The sequence below is a fragment of the Polistes dominula genome, unplaced genomic scaffold, assembly GCF_049000335.1.
Source record: "Polistes dominula isolate Pdom_NZ unplaced genomic scaffold, Pdom_raw_medaka contig_77, whole genome shotgun sequence".
In the NCBI taxonomy this organism is placed as follows: Eukaryota; Metazoa; Arthropoda; class Insecta; order Hymenoptera; family Vespidae; genus Polistes; species Polistes dominula.
The window spans coordinates 1978363-2000445 of NW_028301152.1; the positions used below are offsets into that span (position 1 = coordinate 1978363).

General features: G+C 25.1%; 1 protein-coding gene across 5 annotated transcripts in view; it reads right to left on the reverse strand.

Annotated features, from left to right (window-relative positions):
- The window catches only part of LOC107064122 (uncharacterized), a 90008-nt gene that overhangs the window by 39481 nt on the left and 28444 nt on the right, over positions 1-22083 (reverse strand). For 2 of the 5 annotated variants that reach the window (XM_015316461.2, XM_015316462.2), the window contains exon 2: positions 1549-1605. In XM_015316461.2, coding sequence (XP_015171947.2) covers positions 1549-1605 — 57 coding nt within the window. Of the gene's footprint in view, positions 1-1548; positions 1606-14214; positions 14996-22083 lie in introns of those variants that run through there. The other 3 variants (XM_089178125.1, XM_089178126.1, XM_015316464.2) reach the window with 3 other exon arrangements.

Here is a 22083-nt window from a genome sequence, read left to right on the forward strand (position 1 = left end):
AGAGAATAAATTTGTAACTTCTATTAAAGATTCGATTTTTTGTTCTCTAATTTTTTTCTTTTATTATGTATAAATATATGTTCATATCAATGAAACTCTGTGTGTGTGTACATTACTAACAAAATTGTTCATTTTGTAAAATAAGGTCGTTTCTTTTTTGACTATTCAATATTTTAACAGCGTCATCACTTTATTCTGTGTTTGACGATTATATTCGTCATCGTTTGATTATCGCGACGCGCACCGGAGCGCGCGCACTCTGCGCACAGATCGCCACACTTAACTGGTTAAAAATATCTATAAAAACAATGTATCTATTAAAATTATTATTGTTAAACATTTTTTTTGATTTTTGTTATTTTTTAACAGTAAATACAGACTGGAAGCCTCAAAAAGTATGTTTTTTTTTTTATACACCCAATCCATTTTGACTAGTGTGGTAGAAATAGGTATACTAAAAAATGGTGGTGTATATCTAGTGTTAATATATATTTTTCTATTTTCTCTCTTTTATTCCATTTTCCTTTTTGCATATGCATATATATATATATATATGTATGTATGTGGATAATATATGTATATATTTTTTTTGTTTTACGTCTTCCTCGTAATTTCTGCAACAAAAATACCGAACGGAGATGTTAATCGGTAACAAGTTTTTTTCTCGGAAGAAAACTTTTTCTGCGAATTCACGCGTAACACAAGAAAGAACGTTTGAGAAATGAAATAGAAAATCACATGTAATTTACATAATCGACAGTAATCGTTTATTATTAAATTGAATTGAACGAAGGACGAATTAGATCATTTATATTTCAATCTATATATTAATATATATATATATATATATATATATAGTATATTTAATTCTCTCTATATATAAATGTGTTTAACGTTAAAACGTAAAATGTAGGATTTTAAAGAAAGAAAGAAAAAAAATTCATAATAAATGCACGAATTACGTATATCTATTACATATATATATATATAATAATAATAATAATATTATATATCTATAAATAAATATAATATATTAAATAATAATATAAATATAATATAAATATAATAATATAATATTATAATATAATATATAATATTATTAATATTAATATAGTATATAATAAATAATACAAATTAATATTACTTTAAATTATATACAATATATTAATAATATAATATATAATATTATTATAATATTAATATATATATATATATATAATATAATATATATTATATATCTATAATAAATATATAAATCGAGATAATACAATATTTTATCTAGATAATGATTTGATCATAATAATAACTATACCATGGAAAAAGAGAAAATCAATGAAAATAAAAGATGCTTCTTGCTCTCTCCCTGATTCCATACACGAGCGCACACACTTATATACACATACATATACAACGAGATGTATATAGTTATACATAGATCTAATACATACAAATGCAATAGTAGATTTATGTTGTTATTTGAATGGATGGATGACGCTTTCGCTAGAGAAATGAGCCGATAAACGGGTTAAAATTGTACTACTCACTCACCGGTCTCATTTTCGTGGCCTTGAGTCCCGTCATCTCTCACATCATCCGTGGAAAGTGCTGAAATCAAAGGTAAAGGATAAATCTTTAATTTATTCCTCTTCAACATATTCATATCTCTCTTAAAGAAAGAAAGAAAGCAACAAACACAAACAAACAAATGAATACATATGTCTATCTGTGTGTGTATACGTGTGTGTATGCATGAGAGGGAATGTTTGTATCTCTACATATGTATATAAACAAAGAAGAAAGAAAGAAAGAAAGAAAGAAAGCATGTAAATAAACACAAACAAACGTATATACATAGGTTGCGTGTGTGTGTGTGTGTGTGTTTATATGTGCATAAGAGGGATAAAGCGAGAGTATTTATTAAAGTGCAAGACACGTTACGAACTCACGTGTCCTCGAAAGAACTGATCACGGCCTTCACGTTTGATGGACGAATATTAAACCACGATGGGAGCTTTTTTACGATTACAACCACGCTTCTCTTCCAACACTTATAAACGTATTAATATATGTATGTATGTATGTATGTATGTTTATTTTTACATACTTACGGAAGTTAGATTTTGTACATATATTATATGGTAATCTATTTATAATATATTGGAACAATATTGTTTAATGATATTCTCCTATTTTATGGTAAAATATAATTTATATATATATATATATATGTTACATCGTTAATTTGAATAATTTATTTTAATCATAAGAATCTTAGATTTTTTATTCGAAATAAGTATATATAGGTGTTTTTGGAAAAGTATAATAAATAAGAATCGGATTATATACTAAATTCTATATTAAAAATAAATGTTCCATTAGTCATGGTGATTATATCGAATTTAACTTACAAATCAAATTTCGATTTTATATTATTTCATGTGTTATTTGATATTATTTATTATTATTATTATTATTATTATTTATTTATTTATTTTTATTATATATTTTATATTATTTAATGATATATTTTATATCATTATAATAGCTACTCGTTTCTTACGAATTCATATATTACCTAATGAAATATGTAATTCTGGTTTTTTGTTCATAATAAAAAATAGGTTAGCATAATTATTGCTACAAATTTTAACTAATTATTTCACGAATTTGTAAAGTAACAATAAATTACATTATTTTTAAGTAAATTAAATGAATTTATATACATATACATTTAATTGTTATCGTTGCAATTATTATAATTATTGTCTTGTATAGAAAAAAAAAATACTACACTTCGACAAATTGGAAAAATGTTAAAAAAAAAAAAGAGAAAAAAATTAAAAATAACCTTGAAAAAAAAAAAGAAGATACGTATATGATAATAATAATAGACATCACACTAGTTTGTTCATACCACTTGCTCTTCCCTATTGTTTACGTAAACGTATATGCCATCGATGTAATAAATATAGCTACTAATTACTACTCGGTTTTAGAAAAAGCATTTTATCGTATATATCATCTAATGAAATTTTCTATCTCGGATGAGTTCTATTTAACCCGATAAAATTCTTGTTTACTTTCCTTTCATTACCTTCGTATTATTATCGTACCGATAAATGATTCGTTTCAAACCTTAAACCACTTTCATATTATATAAACAAAATTATTGTTTCGTTTTGTTTTTATTTGTTTTAAATACGATTTTCTTCAAATTTTTTCGTAAATTCTTTTAATCATCTGGTTTTCTCTTCATTCTCTCATAACTTACTCAATCCAGTCAACGAATACATAATCATGACTTGTTTGTTAATAAACAAATAATTCACAATAAAATTGAGATATAAACTATCCTATCTTTCAAGTTGAATGAAATTGCACACAGTGTGAAAAATTTGATTAAAATTGGTTCAGTAGTTTAGGAGTCCATTGCGGACAAACAACGTGACACGTAATTTATATATATTAAAGAACAAAGATATTATATATATATATATATATAATAAAATAATAATTTTTATTATATAATATTATAAACATATATATTTTATATTTTTTATATATTTATTATATATTTAAAAAAAAAAGAAATATATTATCAACATTGTTTTGTCATTATCGGATGACACATAATGAGCGAGGAAATACGAAAAAATTGCGAATTTGATATTTTCGCCGAAAAACATTGCTCATATTATAAGCCATATCAATCATAATCATAATCATAATCATCATCATCATCATCATCATCATCCACAATCAATAAATTAATCTTATCTTCCATCTGATCGAAACAACGTCGATCATTTCATTTTAATCTTTCTCTTTTTTATTTTTTTTTATTTCTTTTTCTTATTTTTTCTCCTTTTTTTTTTTGGTAGAAACCTACAGAAACAGCATCAGGTTAGTTCAGCAAGTTTACCTTGAAAAAGAACTGCGCCATAATGGGTCAAGCAAAGTAAATACACGTTCTCTGTTTTCCATCTATGGTAGCATTGAATGATCCAGGAACAGATACTCTCGCCTGTATGTTCAATAATTCAATAAATTTTCTTCTTCTTCTTCTTCATTTTTTTTGTCTTTTAGTTCCTCTTTCTTGTTACAATAAGGTGAGTGACTTGTTGTGAGAAATCAAAAATTTAAAAAAAAAAAACTGATTCGGTACATAATATATTTTAAAATTGTTTCAATACAATACTTGTTAATATTTTATATTTATTTCTGTTTTTTTTTGTTTTTTGTATTTATAGATTATTATAAATTAATCGATATATGTGAATATTAATCGATATTTAAAGATTTATACTTGAAAATTATATGAATTCTATACAATATTGAAATAACAAACATTATCATCTAACGATTCATTTTTGATAATATCGTTTTCAAATTACATTGAATTTTATTTAGTTTATAATAATGTAATGTGTAATAACTGATAAACAACTCATTTTTTTATTCATTTTCACTTAGACCACTTTCATAATTATGGGCACATAATTTATGTGTATAGTAGTACTATTATGTGTATTAGTGTATAGTATTGATACACTGACGCGTTTTACTTGTCAGATTTCATTTTATTTACAAACATTTATTTGATATGTAATTTAATAAAAAAAAATATACGAAATTGAGATAATTGATATTTTCATTTAAATCTTTTTTTGTTGTTTTCTCTTTCCTTTAAAATACATTTTTTCAAACGTCATGTATTATTATTATTATAATTATTATAAGATTATTAACAATTTTGCTGATCAATTATTTCGAATATGAGAAAGAATGAGGAAGAAGAAGAAGAAGAAGAAGAAGAAGAAGAAGAAGAAGAAGAAGAAGAAGAAGAAGAAGAAGAATAGAAAGAAAAAGATCAGATTTGTTTTGAATTAATATCGACCCCAACTAAAATAAATATAAAAATTGAAAAATAATCATGAATAGAAAACACATAATCGAACGTCGACCGATTTTTATTATATTCAACACTGTCAATGAGTGTTCGTGGTTTCTCGTGCGGTTTCGTTACTCTCGCAAGTGTGAATGAAAAACACGAATATGAATATCTTTTTACATCGTTTTCATGATCTACGAGTTTATTATAATAAATCCGTTTATATTAATACGCATATATATATATATATGAAAAAATATAATTTCTAATATGATTTCTTCAATTGTCAATATATTCGTTGAATTATATTCGTCAATATTAATCGTTATAAGCATATAATTAATAAGATTATAAAATGTAAACCTTAATAAAGGTATTTGATATGGAACGTAACATAATGTATTTTTATAATTTTTTTTTTTATATGTGTTTAAATAATTATATTTTATATATATTATTATTATTATTATTATTATTATTATTATTATTATTATTATTATTATTATAATTATTAACTGGCATTAGGAACTCGAAAGTTCATTGTCGCAAATACCAAATCCCGCCATTGTTCCCATATTAATAAAATAATTTAATTTATTTAAATGTTATTAATTTAATAATTTATAAAATTTAATATATAATTAATTTAATAAAATTAAATTTATTGAAATAAATTTAATAAATTATTAATAATAACATTATAATTATTAATAATTAATAAATGATAATAAAATTGATAAAATTATTACAATTAATAAAATAATAAATTGATTAAATTTAATAATTAATATTTAATAATTTTAAATAAATAAATGTATTTTTTTTTTTTTTTTTACATAATGTTTTCTTCTTTCAAATAATACATTTTATACAAAAATCTTAATAATTGTTGTTTCAATTTGATAATTGATTAAAAATTTAATTCGAGAAATAATATTTCGTTTCTTTTTCTGTTTTCTTATTTGATCGAACAATTTGTAAAATCGTATGTAAGAAAGAGTAAAGAAGAATGAAAAAAAAGATTGTACAAAAAAAAATTCAAGGACATATTTTATTAATAGTGTATTCCAGATGGAAAGAATGCGTGAAATAAACGAAACTTCCACGTGGATTGAAAATCGTACTCATCTCACTCAATACGTATAAGAAGAGAAAGCCATTTCTCTTTAACGGAATATGAACGTAAAAGGTTGTGTGTATACTACTAGTACATGTGTGTGTATTTATAATATGTATACATAAACATGAAAAATATTACATAGAAACAAGTCAGATAATGTTTAATTCATTAATAGAACAACAATAAAAAAAAACACACAACACACACACATATAAAAATGATAAATTTCAGATTTTCTTTTTTTTTTTTATACAGTACTAAATATATTAAGGATAGTATTACAAAAATGTATTAATCTACAAATCTATTAATTTTTTTTTTTATTACTGTACAATTAGTAATACTAAAACAAAATAAGAAGAAGAAGAAGAAGAAGAAGTAACAAATAAACAATTAATATAAAATATAAAATTAAGAATTATTCCATTTGAAATAATTCTACAATTAATAGTATTATTAATTGTAAAATTAATAATATTAATAATTATTATATTTGTAAAATTAATATTATATATTATATATGTAAAATACAAATGTATATTATGTATGTAATATTATATATGTAAAATTAATAATATTAATAATTATTACAATTAATAGTATTATTAATTGTAAAATTAATAATACTAAAATAAAAAAAAATAAAAAAAAAAATAAGAAGAAGTAACGAATAAACAATTAATATCAAATATAAAATTAGGAATTATTCCATATGAAATAATTCTACAATTTTGTATTATTAATTTTACAATTAATAATATTAATAATTATTATATATATTATAATTATTACAATTAATAGTATTATTAATTGTAAAATTAATAATACTAAAATAAAAAAAATAAAAAAAAAAATCAAATAAGAAGAAGTAACGAATAAACAATTAATATAAAATATAAAATTAGGAATTATTCCATATGAAATAATTCTACAATTTAGTATTATTAATTTTACAATTAATAATATCATTAATTATTATATATATTATAATTATTACAATTAATAGTATTATTAATTGTAAAATTAATAATACTAAAATAAAAAAATAAAAAAAAAAATCAAATAAGAAGAAGTAACGAATAAACAATAAATATAAAATATAAAAAATATAAAATTAAGAATGATTCCATTTGCAAAATATTCTTTCCCTTTTTTTTCGTAATTCCTTGTATCGATAAAAAGAAGAAAAAAAAAAAAAGAAGAAAAAACAACAAAAGATAAATAGCACACTTTTTTTTTCTTTTTCTTTTTACAATATATGGTTTTAAGTGTTACGAAAATTATCAAAAATGAATGTATTATTTGATAAGATTATTATCACATTTGTTATTGTGCGTTTAAATTGACGGGGTTGTATTATTGTATAAAATTTCTAACCAATTGGTGCGAAAAATTATTCGGGTTAAATCTTGTGGAGGAGGGCGACGGGGAAGGGGAAATAAGTGGGTCGGAGAAGGCACTCTCGGTGATGTTTGTCCGCAAAGATTCTTGCAAAAGAGGTGTTGGGAATCAAAGGTAAAAGAGAAAGAAGAAGAAAAGTGAGTCAGAGGAGTAGTAAGTCGGCGTGATTCTTCTTCAGTCTCTCCGATATTTTCCGAGAGCGTCCCACTGCTCTTGTACCTCGGAAAGACCGGAGTGTTCAATTGAATGATAGCGATGACTTTATTGCACGTAGTCAACTCTATTACACCGACCTTTTATTCTCTCGAACGTCCTCGAAGCACTTCCAACGTTATATTCGTTAATAAAAAAGAAAAAAAAAAAAAAGGAATAAAAGTCACCTACCAACGATTAGATAATAAGACAGATTACTAATGGGTAAATATAATAATAAAAAAAAAAAAAAAAAAAATTTTAAATCAATCACATTTTTGATTTTTTTTAACACGGTTATTTAAAAATTAATATCATCCTTTTTGCAGATTGTTCAAAGAATTTGAAATTATTAATACAGATAAATATTCATTTATATTTCTTTAATTAACATTATAGTAATATTATAATGTTTTATTTAATTAAATTTAGTTATAGAGTTTATAATTAATTTAGTTTAGTTAGTAATTAAAGTTTAATTTAATTATAGTGTAATATTATAGTTTATTATTGATATTTTATGTATCAATAATTGTTATATTATTAAATATATATATATATATATATATATTTTAATTGTACTTGCTTCGTCAGTACATATACTAAATATATATATTTTAATAATTGTTCTATATTGATCTATCTTATCTTCTTAATATATATAAATTACGTGTCACGTTGTTTGTCCGCAATAGACTCCTAAACTATTGAACCGATTTGAATAAAATTTTACACACTGTGTGCAGTTTCATCCAACTTGAAAGATAGGATAGTTTATATCTCAATTTATAATCGCAATAAGACGGTATAAGGTAATTCGTTGACTTAAAGACGTGTGTATCGGATTGATTGTGAGCCACAGCAACGCGTGGCGGGGCACACCAAGTATATTTATATTAAATAATAATGATAAATAAAAAAACAAAAAATACGTAAAATATATTATTTTACAATTATCATACAGATGAAAACAAAAATTGTTATTTTTCAAATATATAATTTATTTGATTCTATATAACAAGGACAAAAAAAATAACACGTCGATAATTCTAATTTAATAAACACGAATTGTTGCTTCAACGATAGAAAAATAAATAAAAAAAAAAATAAAAAATAAAAGAATCTTAAATAGGTATCCAACATATTTGCTCAAGTGTTTCGAACAAAAAGCAAATATTTGTTTACACATTTGTAAATGTACCTTGTAAATCCTATTTAAGTATCATAAAAATCATCATATCACTTTATCCACAATTAATTATTTTATCTTCAACATTTTACTACAAATTGTCGTAGTTTTACGATGTATGAAGACATAATGAAACATTATAGCAATTTTATAGATTCCAAGACGAGTTTAACACAATTTTAATCTTATTTACTTACAACGAAGATAAATTCAATTAAAATATAATGTAATAATTAAATGAATTCAATTTGTCAAATTTATTGCTTATTTTTTTCTTTTTTTCTTTTTTTTTGTTTTTGTTTCAAAAGATTTGTCATTTTTACATTTTACTCAACATATTTGATGTGATAAATATTTTCAATGATGACAAATAAATATACCATTTAATAAAAATATCAAATAAGATTGGTAAACATTTTGTTTATTGTTACTAGATAACAAAAAAATATATTCTTTTTTTTTTTTTTGTTAAATTATATTGCAATTACTTCATACGACACACTTGTTGCGACAGATCTATTAGAAAAAGAAAAAAAATAAATAAAATATTCAACGAACAGTTGCAATGGGTGTACAAAGTTATTAGAATTTTAATAACGTATACATATTATCATATATATGTTTTCACGTGTATTTTATAATATTAAGATGGTGAATATACAGAAAGATCCCATTGATGAGTAATAAAAAAGATCTCAAGAGTATTTAATCGCAATGACAGAATTCAAAACAAATCTACGGCTTTCTTCTTATTGCAACGTTTAAAACGCATAAAATTTAATTCCATTTACGTAGTCTCTCTCTCTCTCTCTCTCTTTCTTTTTTCTTGTTTACAACGATATTTTGAAATTGCAGAAAATCTTTTTATTCTTTTCATTATCGCGAACACATTTAATAAAATGAATACACATATGTAAGATGGAGTATATTATTAACATTGAAATGAAAGGATAGAAAATATGTGTAGAAATATATTGAAAAAAAAAAAAGAAGAAAAGAAATATATACGCAATTAAAATTGTTTTGTTTTTTCTTTTTTTTTTTTTTTTTTTTTTTGCTACATATTATAATCGATGACAAATTTCGAATTAAAAATGATCGGAGTAATCGAACATTTGATGCATATATAATGATCTAATTATAAGAATTTGAATACAAAATATATATATTAACCAGTTAAAACGTTCACGCCGGCGCGTACCACCGGTGGCCCGCACTAGACTGTCTCATCGGGCGGCTTGTACCACCGGTAGTCCACGCTTGACTGTCCCATCGGGCGGCGCGTACCACCGGTGGTCCACCTTGGTCCAGGTTTGAACAAGCAATAATCACGCGCCGCCAGATGAAGCGCATCTTAGATTCGAGTGCCGCCCCACAGCGCAGACACTAAAAATCGCTGTCGGCGTCAACGTGATATATATACACCTTATATATATATATATTTAATTAAATAAATAAAAAATAAATAATATATAATATTAAATAATAAATAGAAAAAAAAAATATATATATATATTATATAATATATACATATACATTTTATATAATATGAATAATGATTAAATATTTAGATAAAAAGGATTAAATATTAATTTTTTCTTTTTAAATATGTTCCATCGTTTTTACTCTTTACTTTTTTAGGGTTGGGAGGTTAGGGGATAGCAGAAATGGAAGACATTCTGTTAGCACGTAAGAAGTTTTGAAAAATATTGATGAAATGATTATCATCATACATACGAAATGCAAAATTAGAAATACGAGGGCCGAATTTGGTAAAAAAAAAAAAGAAAAAAGAAAAAAGAAAAGAATTATTCGAAAATATTGACACATTGTGTCAGAGACATCGTTAAAAATGACGTTGCGTGTTAGCACGTTAGTTACTCAAAGAACTGGCCAATCAGCCAAGCATAACTGTCCATAATCCATAAGTACCTATTTATAAATACGTAGAAAAGATAAGTACATTTGTATGTATATATATGTACGTGTATGTATACATATGTATCATATGATATATGTGTGTACGTGTATTGTATAAAAAATTGTGACGAAAGAAAAAAAGAAGAAGAAGAAAAAAAAAAAGGAATTTTGCCAAAGAAATAAGAAATGATTTAACAAAAATATAAATATTTATATATATATATATATATATATATATATATATATATATATATATATTATTTATTTATCAAAGTTTCTCTTTATCATTACTTATTGTTACTTGTTGTAAAGATAGTTGAGTATAAAAGCGATGTTAAGGAGATAATGTTTTACGTTAGTTTTAATTATATTTTTTTTTTTTTATTTTCCGAACAATCGTTGGTTAATCAAACAGAAACAAAAATTCAATCACGATAACGCTTTCACGTGAGAAATAATAATAATAAAAAAAAACTAATGGTTCGTAATGAAATTGTATGAAAAAAAAAAAAAAAAAAAAAAAATTCTTAGAAAATGTTTTAATCGTACTACAAGATGATAGACCAGGTGTTACGTTGTAAGTAAAAAATAAAAAAAAGAATTGCTGTTAATCTTTAAAAAAAAAAATAAATAAATATCAAATAATCGAAAGTATTTTTTGTAAATTTTCTCGTTTAAAAAAAAAAAAAAAAAAAAAAAATGAAAAACAAATTATACCTTAATCATATTGCGATACATCCATTTTTTTTTTCTAACATAGAAGAATTTTAATCGTGAAAAAAAAATCTTACTACATATTTCTTTCTCTTATATATCGCTAACGAGAGAGATAAGAAGATAAGAACATACCTAATCGATTGGTCCGTACATAATCTATCGAATTACGTCAAATTATCGTAGCTAGGACACATTCACACATTCATCCATGTGTATTTAGATAATGTATAGGTTTTTGTTTACATAGTACATTTTTTTAGTAACTCAAAATAAAATTCATCGCCCTCCCCCCTCTACAAACTGCACCTGTATACACACCTGTGTTGTGGCCATCATCATTCCCCTGAATCACTTCATTGACCACTTTGGGAACCACTGTTATAGTACATTCATGTAGAATTTTTTTGAAAGAGTAAAAATGTGTGTATATATATGTATATAAGATTATAAAAGATAGAATAATCGGTAACCTATATAATTTATATCGATTTGACTATTTTCGTGTTTGCTCGTCGATAATCTTTCACTACCATTTGTCCGATTATATTTCTTATCTACGATCGATGGACGTTAAAAACGCGTTTTTAACGATTAATTGCAATTACGACATAAATCGGCTATCAACTTTATCAACTCGAATCGATCGACAATTTCCAAATTCTTCTAATCTTATTTTGTTCAAGCTCTTCTCATATATTACTAATATAATCGTTTAACTCAAAGTGATTATATTTTTAAAAAGAAATTTTGTTAATGAAATATCATTTTTCTCTCTCTCTCTCTCTCTCTCATGATTAAAAATGAAATATTATTATTAGCATTGAAAAAATAGAACTAAACTTGATATATACAGTAGATAATTAATTAATTACTCGCTAATTAATGTTTGAAAATGTCACATCAATTACCTTAATAAAATAAGTCGATTGATTAATAATCTTTTTAAAAGTGTCGTGTAAATATAACAGAATATTTTAGAATAAAAATTTACTAAATAGATGTATAATATTAATTGTAAAAAATATATGGATAATATTATAATTAATCTAAAAAAACAGATGTGTGCAAATCACACACGATAGAAGTAAAACCTTCAAAGAAAACCAAGCTTCGAGACGTAATACAGAACCTAGATAATCTCTAAATAAAAATCTTTGAATTAGTAATAAAAAGTAATAAAAAAAAAAAAAAATCGCGATAAAAATTGTGCTATGTGCTAAGTTGAAACAAATCACTTGAAATAAAATAAATTTCATTAACCTTTGCTTACCACACTTGGTCCAAAGGACCCAGATCTTTTTTGTGTCATTGAGTCATTTGTCTCAATTGTTCAACTTTGATAATTTTTTAAATATATTTACATTTAATTGAAAACTATAAAACCTATATAGTCTTTTTAAGTAAGTATTAAAGAAGTTTCAAAAAAATGTTGAAGTAAATCTATGCAATAGTTTCTTTTTTATGACGATTTTTCTCGCCCGGGTGTGGTAAGCGTGTTACTCCAGGAAGGATGGTAAGCAAAGGTTAAGATAAGTTGATTAGTTTCGAAATTATTAGTGGACAAACATATTGTAACACATTGTATTTTTATATATAAAATTTAATGAATGAGTGAATTAATATATAGAACATAAATAATATAGTATTAAATTAAATATTGAATTTAATGAATGAATGAATTATTTATGTTTCATCGGTTTCACGTTCTTCCGTTTCACGATTTTCAGATCACCCTGATTCTAAAGAAGTTTTCACTTGAAAAATATTCCGAAAGTTGTTGTTTTAACAGATTATTGTATTACGAAGGAAGAAAAGCATGGAATGCAACTCTATTTATTTTCTCTGATACGTTTCAAGAACTCGGCTTTTCTCGTTGCTTATCGTTGGTCGATTAAAAATCTTCGGACACGATAAACTTTCTCTTTCTCATCGTTCGCGCATACGTTACAAATTGATCAGTATTCTTATTTAAATATATACATATATATATATGTTTTATTTTAATAAAAACAATATAAACAAACATAAATAATTTGTCAGTATTACTTAAATTGAAATCAATGATAAACGGTTGCAATCGTCGTTGGCTCCGACAAATATATTATCTTTATAGAAAAAAAAAAAAAAAAAAAGAAAGCAATACGATAAGGTCGTTATTTCGTTAGAAAATGCTGTTGAAATTTGGTCAAAAAAAAAAAAAGAAGAAATAAAAAAAAAAAAAAAAGTACGTGTGCACAAACAAACGTAGCGCGTGAATGCAAGACAACTTGACACATAATACACGATGATAAGTAAATATCTATACAACAATGACAACATGTTTACAGTTTGAAATTTTTTTATTGAACAAATCGATATATTATGATAATTATTTAATTTAATTATAATATTTTTCAATACTCTTTTAACCCTTAGAGAGACAGAGAGAGAGAGAGAGAGAGAGTGCTATGAACTGTGCATATACGTGTTTCTTAATAATAATGTAAAATAATGTAATATATTAATATTAATGATTTAATTGATATTCAGAAAAAAACATTGTAATTATTAAATATTATTTATTATTAGAATCTGGTTAATAATAAATCATTCCGTTTCTAAAAAAACATTTTTAGTTAAAAGTATTTAGCACTTAAAGGGTTAATGTTCATTTTATATATTAAAGATGTGGCAAGAAATAAGTGTTACTTCTAGTATTAGGGATGAAAAATGAAATCATAGAAACAATCACACAACACAAAAAGAAAAAGATGAAAAAATATTAATTATTTTGTTGTTACCCACCAACTTCGGCATGTTGAACGAAAAATTCCAACATATCTTCGGCCCCTTTTTTTTATTGATGTTCGTTAAATATATATCGTCGTATTTTTGAAAAGACAATCGCCAAATTTTCCCGCTAAGTTTTTTCTTTTTGTTCTCACTTTGACAACACAAAAACAATAATGACAACAACAACAACAACAACAACGACGATAACGAAAAAGACGAATTTGTAATACGTTTTGATGCTCTAATGCGCGCGCGCGTGCGCGCAGAGAACGCGCGCTCATATAAAAATATAACAAAAGACGACGAGAAGAGTCGCAACCAATAAAAGTTAACGACGACTTATTATTATTCAAATATTTTTGTCAACGATAAATATACAGTGTTAAGTCTCGAATTTTCATAGAAAAAAGAATAATGAGATATAGAAAGAAAAAAAAAGAAAAAGGTAATTATTGAAATGTATAATATTAACAAATTTTTCTTCAATAATATTCGATTAGATTCGATTCACGCACAACACACAAACACAGATTATCATTTATTAGTAGTATACTACTTTTTATTGTCTCTTCTTATCTCTTTCTTTTCTTTCTTTTTTTTTTTTTTTTGTTGTTGTTGGTCTAATTAACAAGTTCAATCTCTCGCATTTTTTCTCTAGTGTAATTCATTCTAAACATAATATGACATAATAAAATACGATCGAGAAACAAAATCAATAAACGACATCGATGAAAAAATTACACTTATTGTGAAAATAATGAATGACAATTAATAACAATCCTTCTACTCTCATGGAGTTCGCAATTGAAACTGATCGTAAGATTCCGTACTAAGCTTCGTCTGGGCCCGCGAAAGCTGGCCGCGCATGCGCAGTATCCTCTCGTGAAAGTACCTTCCATCGTTCTTTCTCTAACTTATTAACTCCACCTTAATTCTAACTCCGCCTTTTCTCTACGTCACTCACCAAATCAATAAATGCCAAACTTCTTCCTTTCATTATTATTATTATTATTATTATTTTTTTTTTTTTTTTTTTACTGTATTCATCCTTTTAATGTTACTTATTTTAATGAGAAAATGATAATTGAGAGAACAACACATGAATGAGGGACATCATTAATAGGGTTACTGACGTTAACTAATATCAATTTATGCGTGTCAATCTCAGTTGAAATACATCGCTGGATTCGTGACATCCGTTCGAATTCCATTTGTCTCTCTCTCTCTCTCTCTCTGTCTCTCTTTGTACACGCGGTTTTATTTTAAACATTTTTAATTTTTTTTTCTTCAAATTATTTTCTTTGTTATAAAAAGACGCTACGTTACGCTTGTTTTCTATAATCTTCCTTTTTTCTTTTTTGATTTAATTAAATAATGGTTCAATGTTATACGCGAATTATAAGCATAATTATGATCTGTGTAATGACGATAGTGAATTAAATTAAAAAATAATTGATTATATGATATAATTTATTGAATTGGATAGTATGAAATTTGTTTTAAACATTTTTTTTTCACATTATTTTCTTTGTTATAAAAAGAGCTACGTTACGCTTATTTCTATAATCTTCCTTTGTTTTTATTTAATTAAATAATGGATCAATGTAATACGCAAATTATAAGCATAATTGTAATCTGTGTATAATTACGATACTGAATTAAGTTAACAAAATTTGATTATATGATATTATATTATGTATATATATATATATATACCCGAGTTCGTATCCAGGTCTAATTAACAATGACTAGGTTTAAACTGTGTTTGTATATGTTCCTTTACAAGATGAATTAGTAAACAAGCGGTTGTAATGCTAAAGATTTTGAAGAAATGATGAAAACAAGAAGGGAAGTGAAAAAAGGAAAAATTGTGAACAGAGAATAGTATGGATACTATTGTATATATATATATATATATATATATATATATATATATATATATATATATAATATATGATTATATTTTATTGGATTGGATAGTATGAAATTTATAATAAGTCATATTTTTGTAAGTCAAACTTTGTTATATTCTTTTTTTTCTTTACAAATTTTGAAATCGACGATTCAAGTAACTTAAACAATAATACTTAACATGGGATTATTTTGTATTTTATATCGATTAAAATCGAAATCATTCTTCTGCGACAAATTTGATTATTTGACAAATAATCTAAAATTCAGAGGACGTGATAATTTCCTCGTAAGATCGTAAATCACGATAAAATAATTTTTTTTTCTTTTCTTTTTATTTTCCATTTAGAAATTATCAAAGATTGAATCGACACTGATCGTCGATCATATTCGAACTTCCTGAGTCATTTTAACGTTCTTTTTTTCTGATTAAAATTGTTAAAGAAAATTATATCAACTATTAAGTAGTGTAATTATTAAATTAGAGTTTGTTATTAATAATGATCATTAACAATGACGTAAGAAGAGTCAATTTTGTTTGAATATTTAAAAGGAAGTTGAAAAATGTTGCAACAAATTATTACATTATTTATTTATAAATGAATGTATTCTTAAGTATATAAAATACGTGTACTTCTCTATTTGTAAATATAGAAAAATACGTAAATACATTATATACATTTGTGAATAGATACAAACATTGATACATATAATACATTTGTATGTGCATAGATAAGATATATACGTTGATACATGAATAAATTCTTATTGGATAATAATTTGTTGAACAAAAATTACGTAAAAAGCAAGTAAGTTTAAGTATTGTAAAAAGGAAAATAAAAGGAATGTTCTAATAAATATTGCTCGAATAAATTACAATACTTGTTTACGTGGAGATTTCATAAGTATACGCGTACTTGTTCATCTATACGTATAGATAAGTACACATATATGTACATAGATACATATATATATATATAAAGTATTTAAAATGGATGGTTCGATATGTCGAAAAAAAAAATAAAAACGATATCTCGAAGAAGATGACGTCACGATATCGATAAATCGTCATTAAGCAAAAGATTATTCGTGGGTGGTGGTCACACTCGATGATAGATAGATGCGCATACATATTTGTTTTTTTGTTTTTTTTTTTATTTTTTTTATTTATTACTTATTACATATCTTTTTTTGTCTTGTCTACGTAAAAAAAAAAAAAAATAAAATAAGTGATTAATAATTACTCTACGATAAGCGTGAATCCGTTCGTAGATATTCTTCGAGAACGTTCGATTCTTCACAACCTTTCTCACCCACCGTTCACCACCCCACCACCTTTTATCTCGTTCTCTCACATACATTCTCGTGTCGTTGCTCGAGGAAGGTTGTTTAAAAACTTATGCGACGTAAATACATTACTCTTTAACACGCGAGACCTTCGTTAATAAACGATCGAATTATATATCTATATTTATTACATATATTTTTTTTATTTTTATATATATATATATATATGTTGATATGTAATGCATATGATAATGAGTATCCTTAAACTTAAGATTACTCGATTAACAAAACTAACGATATGAAAACGATCTGACGTCTTCATACTAATTTTGGTCAAAGATCGTTAATAATGAATATTTTTTGGCATGAGCGGATGTACACGAGACGTACCAATTTCAATTGGAAGATATCATTTAATCGTTCGTTTATCGTATACAAAATGCTATAATATCGATTTAAAACAAAAAACAAAAAAATAATCGAATAAATGACAATTTTTATTTAGTTCGAAAAATATTACAAAAAGAAATGCGAATTTTCGACGTTTGATTATTTAAATTACCGACCTTTTTTCTTTTTTTTTTATTTTCTAATATAATTTCGTACAGATAAATGATAAATACAACGTCATTGAAAATAAGTAAAAAAAAAAAAAAAAAGGCAAGATAAGGAAAAAAAAAAAAAGAAGTTCGTTTTAAAATATCGCGTGTAAGTGTACTCTGGTAATTAGTGCAAAGTGTTACTCACCGTTGTTCGTGGTTTCGTTTAGGACGAAAGAATGTTAACTTCGCCCACATCGAATGAAGAAGACAGTTGATAATCATTTTTGAACCCCCTTAACCTTGCGCACTCGCGTGCAAACTAACTATCTTATTACGAATACTACGAGAACTTACGAACACGTACCAATTTTTCAAATGAGAGAACACATGTTTTGTTTTTGGTTTACTTTTATATATCATTTATAGAAAATACGTAAAGTTCAATTGATATTAATAGATTAAATATAATTGTGAAAAATTTTTAATCAATTGTTTTCTACAAAGAATAAATGAATGAATGAATAAATATCAATAGATAAATATCATACCTCTATATAAAGAAAATATAGGAAGTATGTACTATAGTAATCGAGCACGTCTGAATATTAATTTATTACAAGTCAAGGTATACATATAAACGAGATTTATTCGTTTAACAGATTCAAATTGCTGTAATAATAATTCAAGAGGGATATTAAATAAGCCGTCATTTAAACTTAACTCATGGAAATAACATATATTATAAAATAATATTAATATATATATATATTTTATAACAATTAAAAAAAAAAAGAAAAAAAAGAAAAGAACTTTAACATTTCTAACCATCATAATTTTCGAATCTTAGATAAGATTATGTTAATATACCTAATTACTATATACAAACTTATAATATTATATAAGAGATATATTTGTTTGATAAATTAAATGAAATCCCCTTTATATGATGAATGATTACGATCGAAATAATCATTTTATTGATATCCATTGAAAAAAACAATACGTTCGAACAACGATCGATAGTATTGAAAAAAAAAAAAAGAAAAGAAAAAAAAATCATACGATTATGTTTATCTGTAAAGAAGGTACCAAATGAAGGTTGGCCTACGTTAGTATGACAAGTGTGTATGTAAGAATGTATACGTCGTACCGTTTCATTTCTTCTTGGCTCCGCATCCGGACGCAACTCGCGTATTTCACGATCATCGTATCGTTGAGTGATCCATGCGTTCCCTTACGTGAGGAACTCACGTGTTCGCACATTTCACATATTTTAGTTAGCTAGCCGAAAGAGGTGCGGTCTCTATTGCGAATGCAAAATGCATAAAGGTGAGGTCTCTGAACGCGATACGATTTCGGTTATGCAGTTTTACGTCATCGTCAGGCTTTTTTTTCCCTCCCTCCCTACCCCTACCCCCTCCCCCCTCCCCTCTTTTTGTTGTTTCTTTACAATTATACTAAAAAAAATATATTATACATTAATATTATATTAATATAAGATATTACGATCATTCGATATTTCGTTCATTTTATTTTTTTTCATGGAAATTTCTTCTTTTTTGTTTTTTTTTTTTTAATATTTTATGATTCAATATATAAACATGTTATTTTGTATAATAAAATGTTAAATTTTTGAATATACCTTGAAAACTAAACATATACCACTTTGGGCTATTACTTTCATAATCGCATAATTACCAAACACACACACATACTTTGTCAGTAATAACTTCGTTAAGTTTGTTAATTCGTAAAATGACTACTAGCTAAACTTAGAAATAATTATACTGACCCATTTAAATATGAAATAACACGTAGAATTATATATTTCATCTAGATAATATATGAATTTATAAGAGACGAATGATTATTTATATATAAGGTATCAAATTGAAATTTGATTCGTAGATTAGATCCGATAGAACAGCATGACAAACAAAATATTGGTTTTTGAAGTACAGGAAGCGATAAGAATGGATAACTACGAGAGTTTTTTTCTTTTTTTTTTTTGTAAAAAAAAAAACAAATTTTAAAAACGAATCTCAATTTATTCTTTTTTGAATTCGCATATAACTTTGTTATTTTCGTAAAAAAAAAAAAAAAAATTACTAATTTTAATGTATAATCACATTTGTTCAATATACTTAAAAACGTTTAGTTATTTTGAGACAATAAACAATTCTAACATTGAAATCCTTCCGATAATAACATGATCATTTATGAGAGACTTCGATTCTTTTTTTTTCAAACTTTGTAAACTTTTTGCAAACTTTCCTTGGTACTTTTTTACAAAATCCAAAAATCCAACAGTTTGCGAAAAAATAACCTTGGGTAGAAATTTTGCAAAAATTCTTATACTCATGTATAAGTGTAAGTAAGTAAATAAGTAAGTAAGTAAGTAGTGAAATAAAATATGCAAAATAAAAACTAAACACATTAACACCCGGACTCGTAAATCATACGACGTATATTCATGTTCATAAAAGTACAATGTAAAATAAAATTTGTAATGAACTATTACAAGTGTGCAAAGTTCGAACAAATAAAGAAGATCTAATTGAAAACTGCTCACATTATGTGCGAACAAACTATACGATATGATAACAGAGAGGTCGATAACAGCAATGATTCTAATACCGATAGACCAAGGTAGAAGTTTACAGTCGTAACATGAAGGGACAGAGGAACCTTAACGATTCCAAACCAGATCAGGACAGCGTGTACGATTCCCTGGACGAATGCAGACTACTGGATTTATTTCAAAAAAATATCATTCATAAAATCTTCTTCTTAAAACTCTTAAAACTCTTCTTAAAAAACCAAGCGTCGAAAGAATGAGACGAATGTAGAGTATAAAAAGTAAGATAATTGTATAATATTGTTACCACATATAACAAAGGGCACCGATATGATCTATGGATGGGATAGCTGATAAAAACAACACTTTTCCAAATGTTATCAATAAAAATGGAATGCTCAATGCGATAGCCATAGAAATAAAAATCATATAGAATGTTTATAATAGGAAAGATACCCTCTGTCCTAACCTAAGTAAATATAATATATCCTTTTTTGAAATTCAGGTAGATGATAGTCTTTCTGTGAATTTGAGATATCTTTATCATGGGTCAACAGATTCAAGTATTTTTATTGTTGTAACTAGTTTCTTTTAGATGATTGAAAAAGAATGGAACAATTTTGGTCGTATTTAATCGTTTCATCGAGTTTTGAATTACAACGATTCTAACCAAATTTACTCTTCAAAAGTTGTTGTAAAAAAAAATACATTATAATTCAATAATAATAATAATATTATTTTTATTATTATTATTAATTAGCATTAGGAACTCGAAAGTTCATTGCCACAAATACTAAATCCCGCTAGTGTTCCCGTCCCTGAGCGCAACCTTTCCATTCACGGTCTTTGTAGCCTATCTCCTAAAGATCTCTCGTAATACAATATTATCCTCCCATTTACGTCTCGGTCTATCCCCAGTGGTCTTTTTCCGTTCGAACCTTTCTCACGTGCGCCACGTGACCTGCCCATCTTAATCGGCGTGAATTTAAAACGTCAATAATTGTCCGGTTTGTTGTACAATCGGTGTACTTCTACGTTATGAAGTTTTCTCGATTCAAACTCAATACTATTAATTATTAAAAATGTATTTGATTTTAAATGTTCATTTAATATTTACTGTGAAAGCTCTACTTCTCTTAGCTCCCCCTTATTAAGTAAAAAAGTTCATCATTTTACAAATAAAGAGCTACAAATATCATCCTGTAAAAAATGATCGTAAATGTTTCTAACGCTAGAGATCTTTTATAGTTTTTATAAAACAGCTTTACTCGTGAGAAACGTGGATAATCTAGCGGCCAATCGAAGAACTAATTTTTTTAAGATAGTTCTTTTATCTATATAGATAGGTGTGTCTATTTATGATAATATATCATATCTATGATATATATCATGAAATATCTAGATGATAATATCTATATAGATAGATATGTATATATATATAATAATATATAGATATATCTCTTGCTAACAATATACACACTCGCGATTCGTGTGTACATATGCATATCATTTGCATAACAATAAAGAAAAAAACGCGCAGACGTATATATGAGAAATAAATTT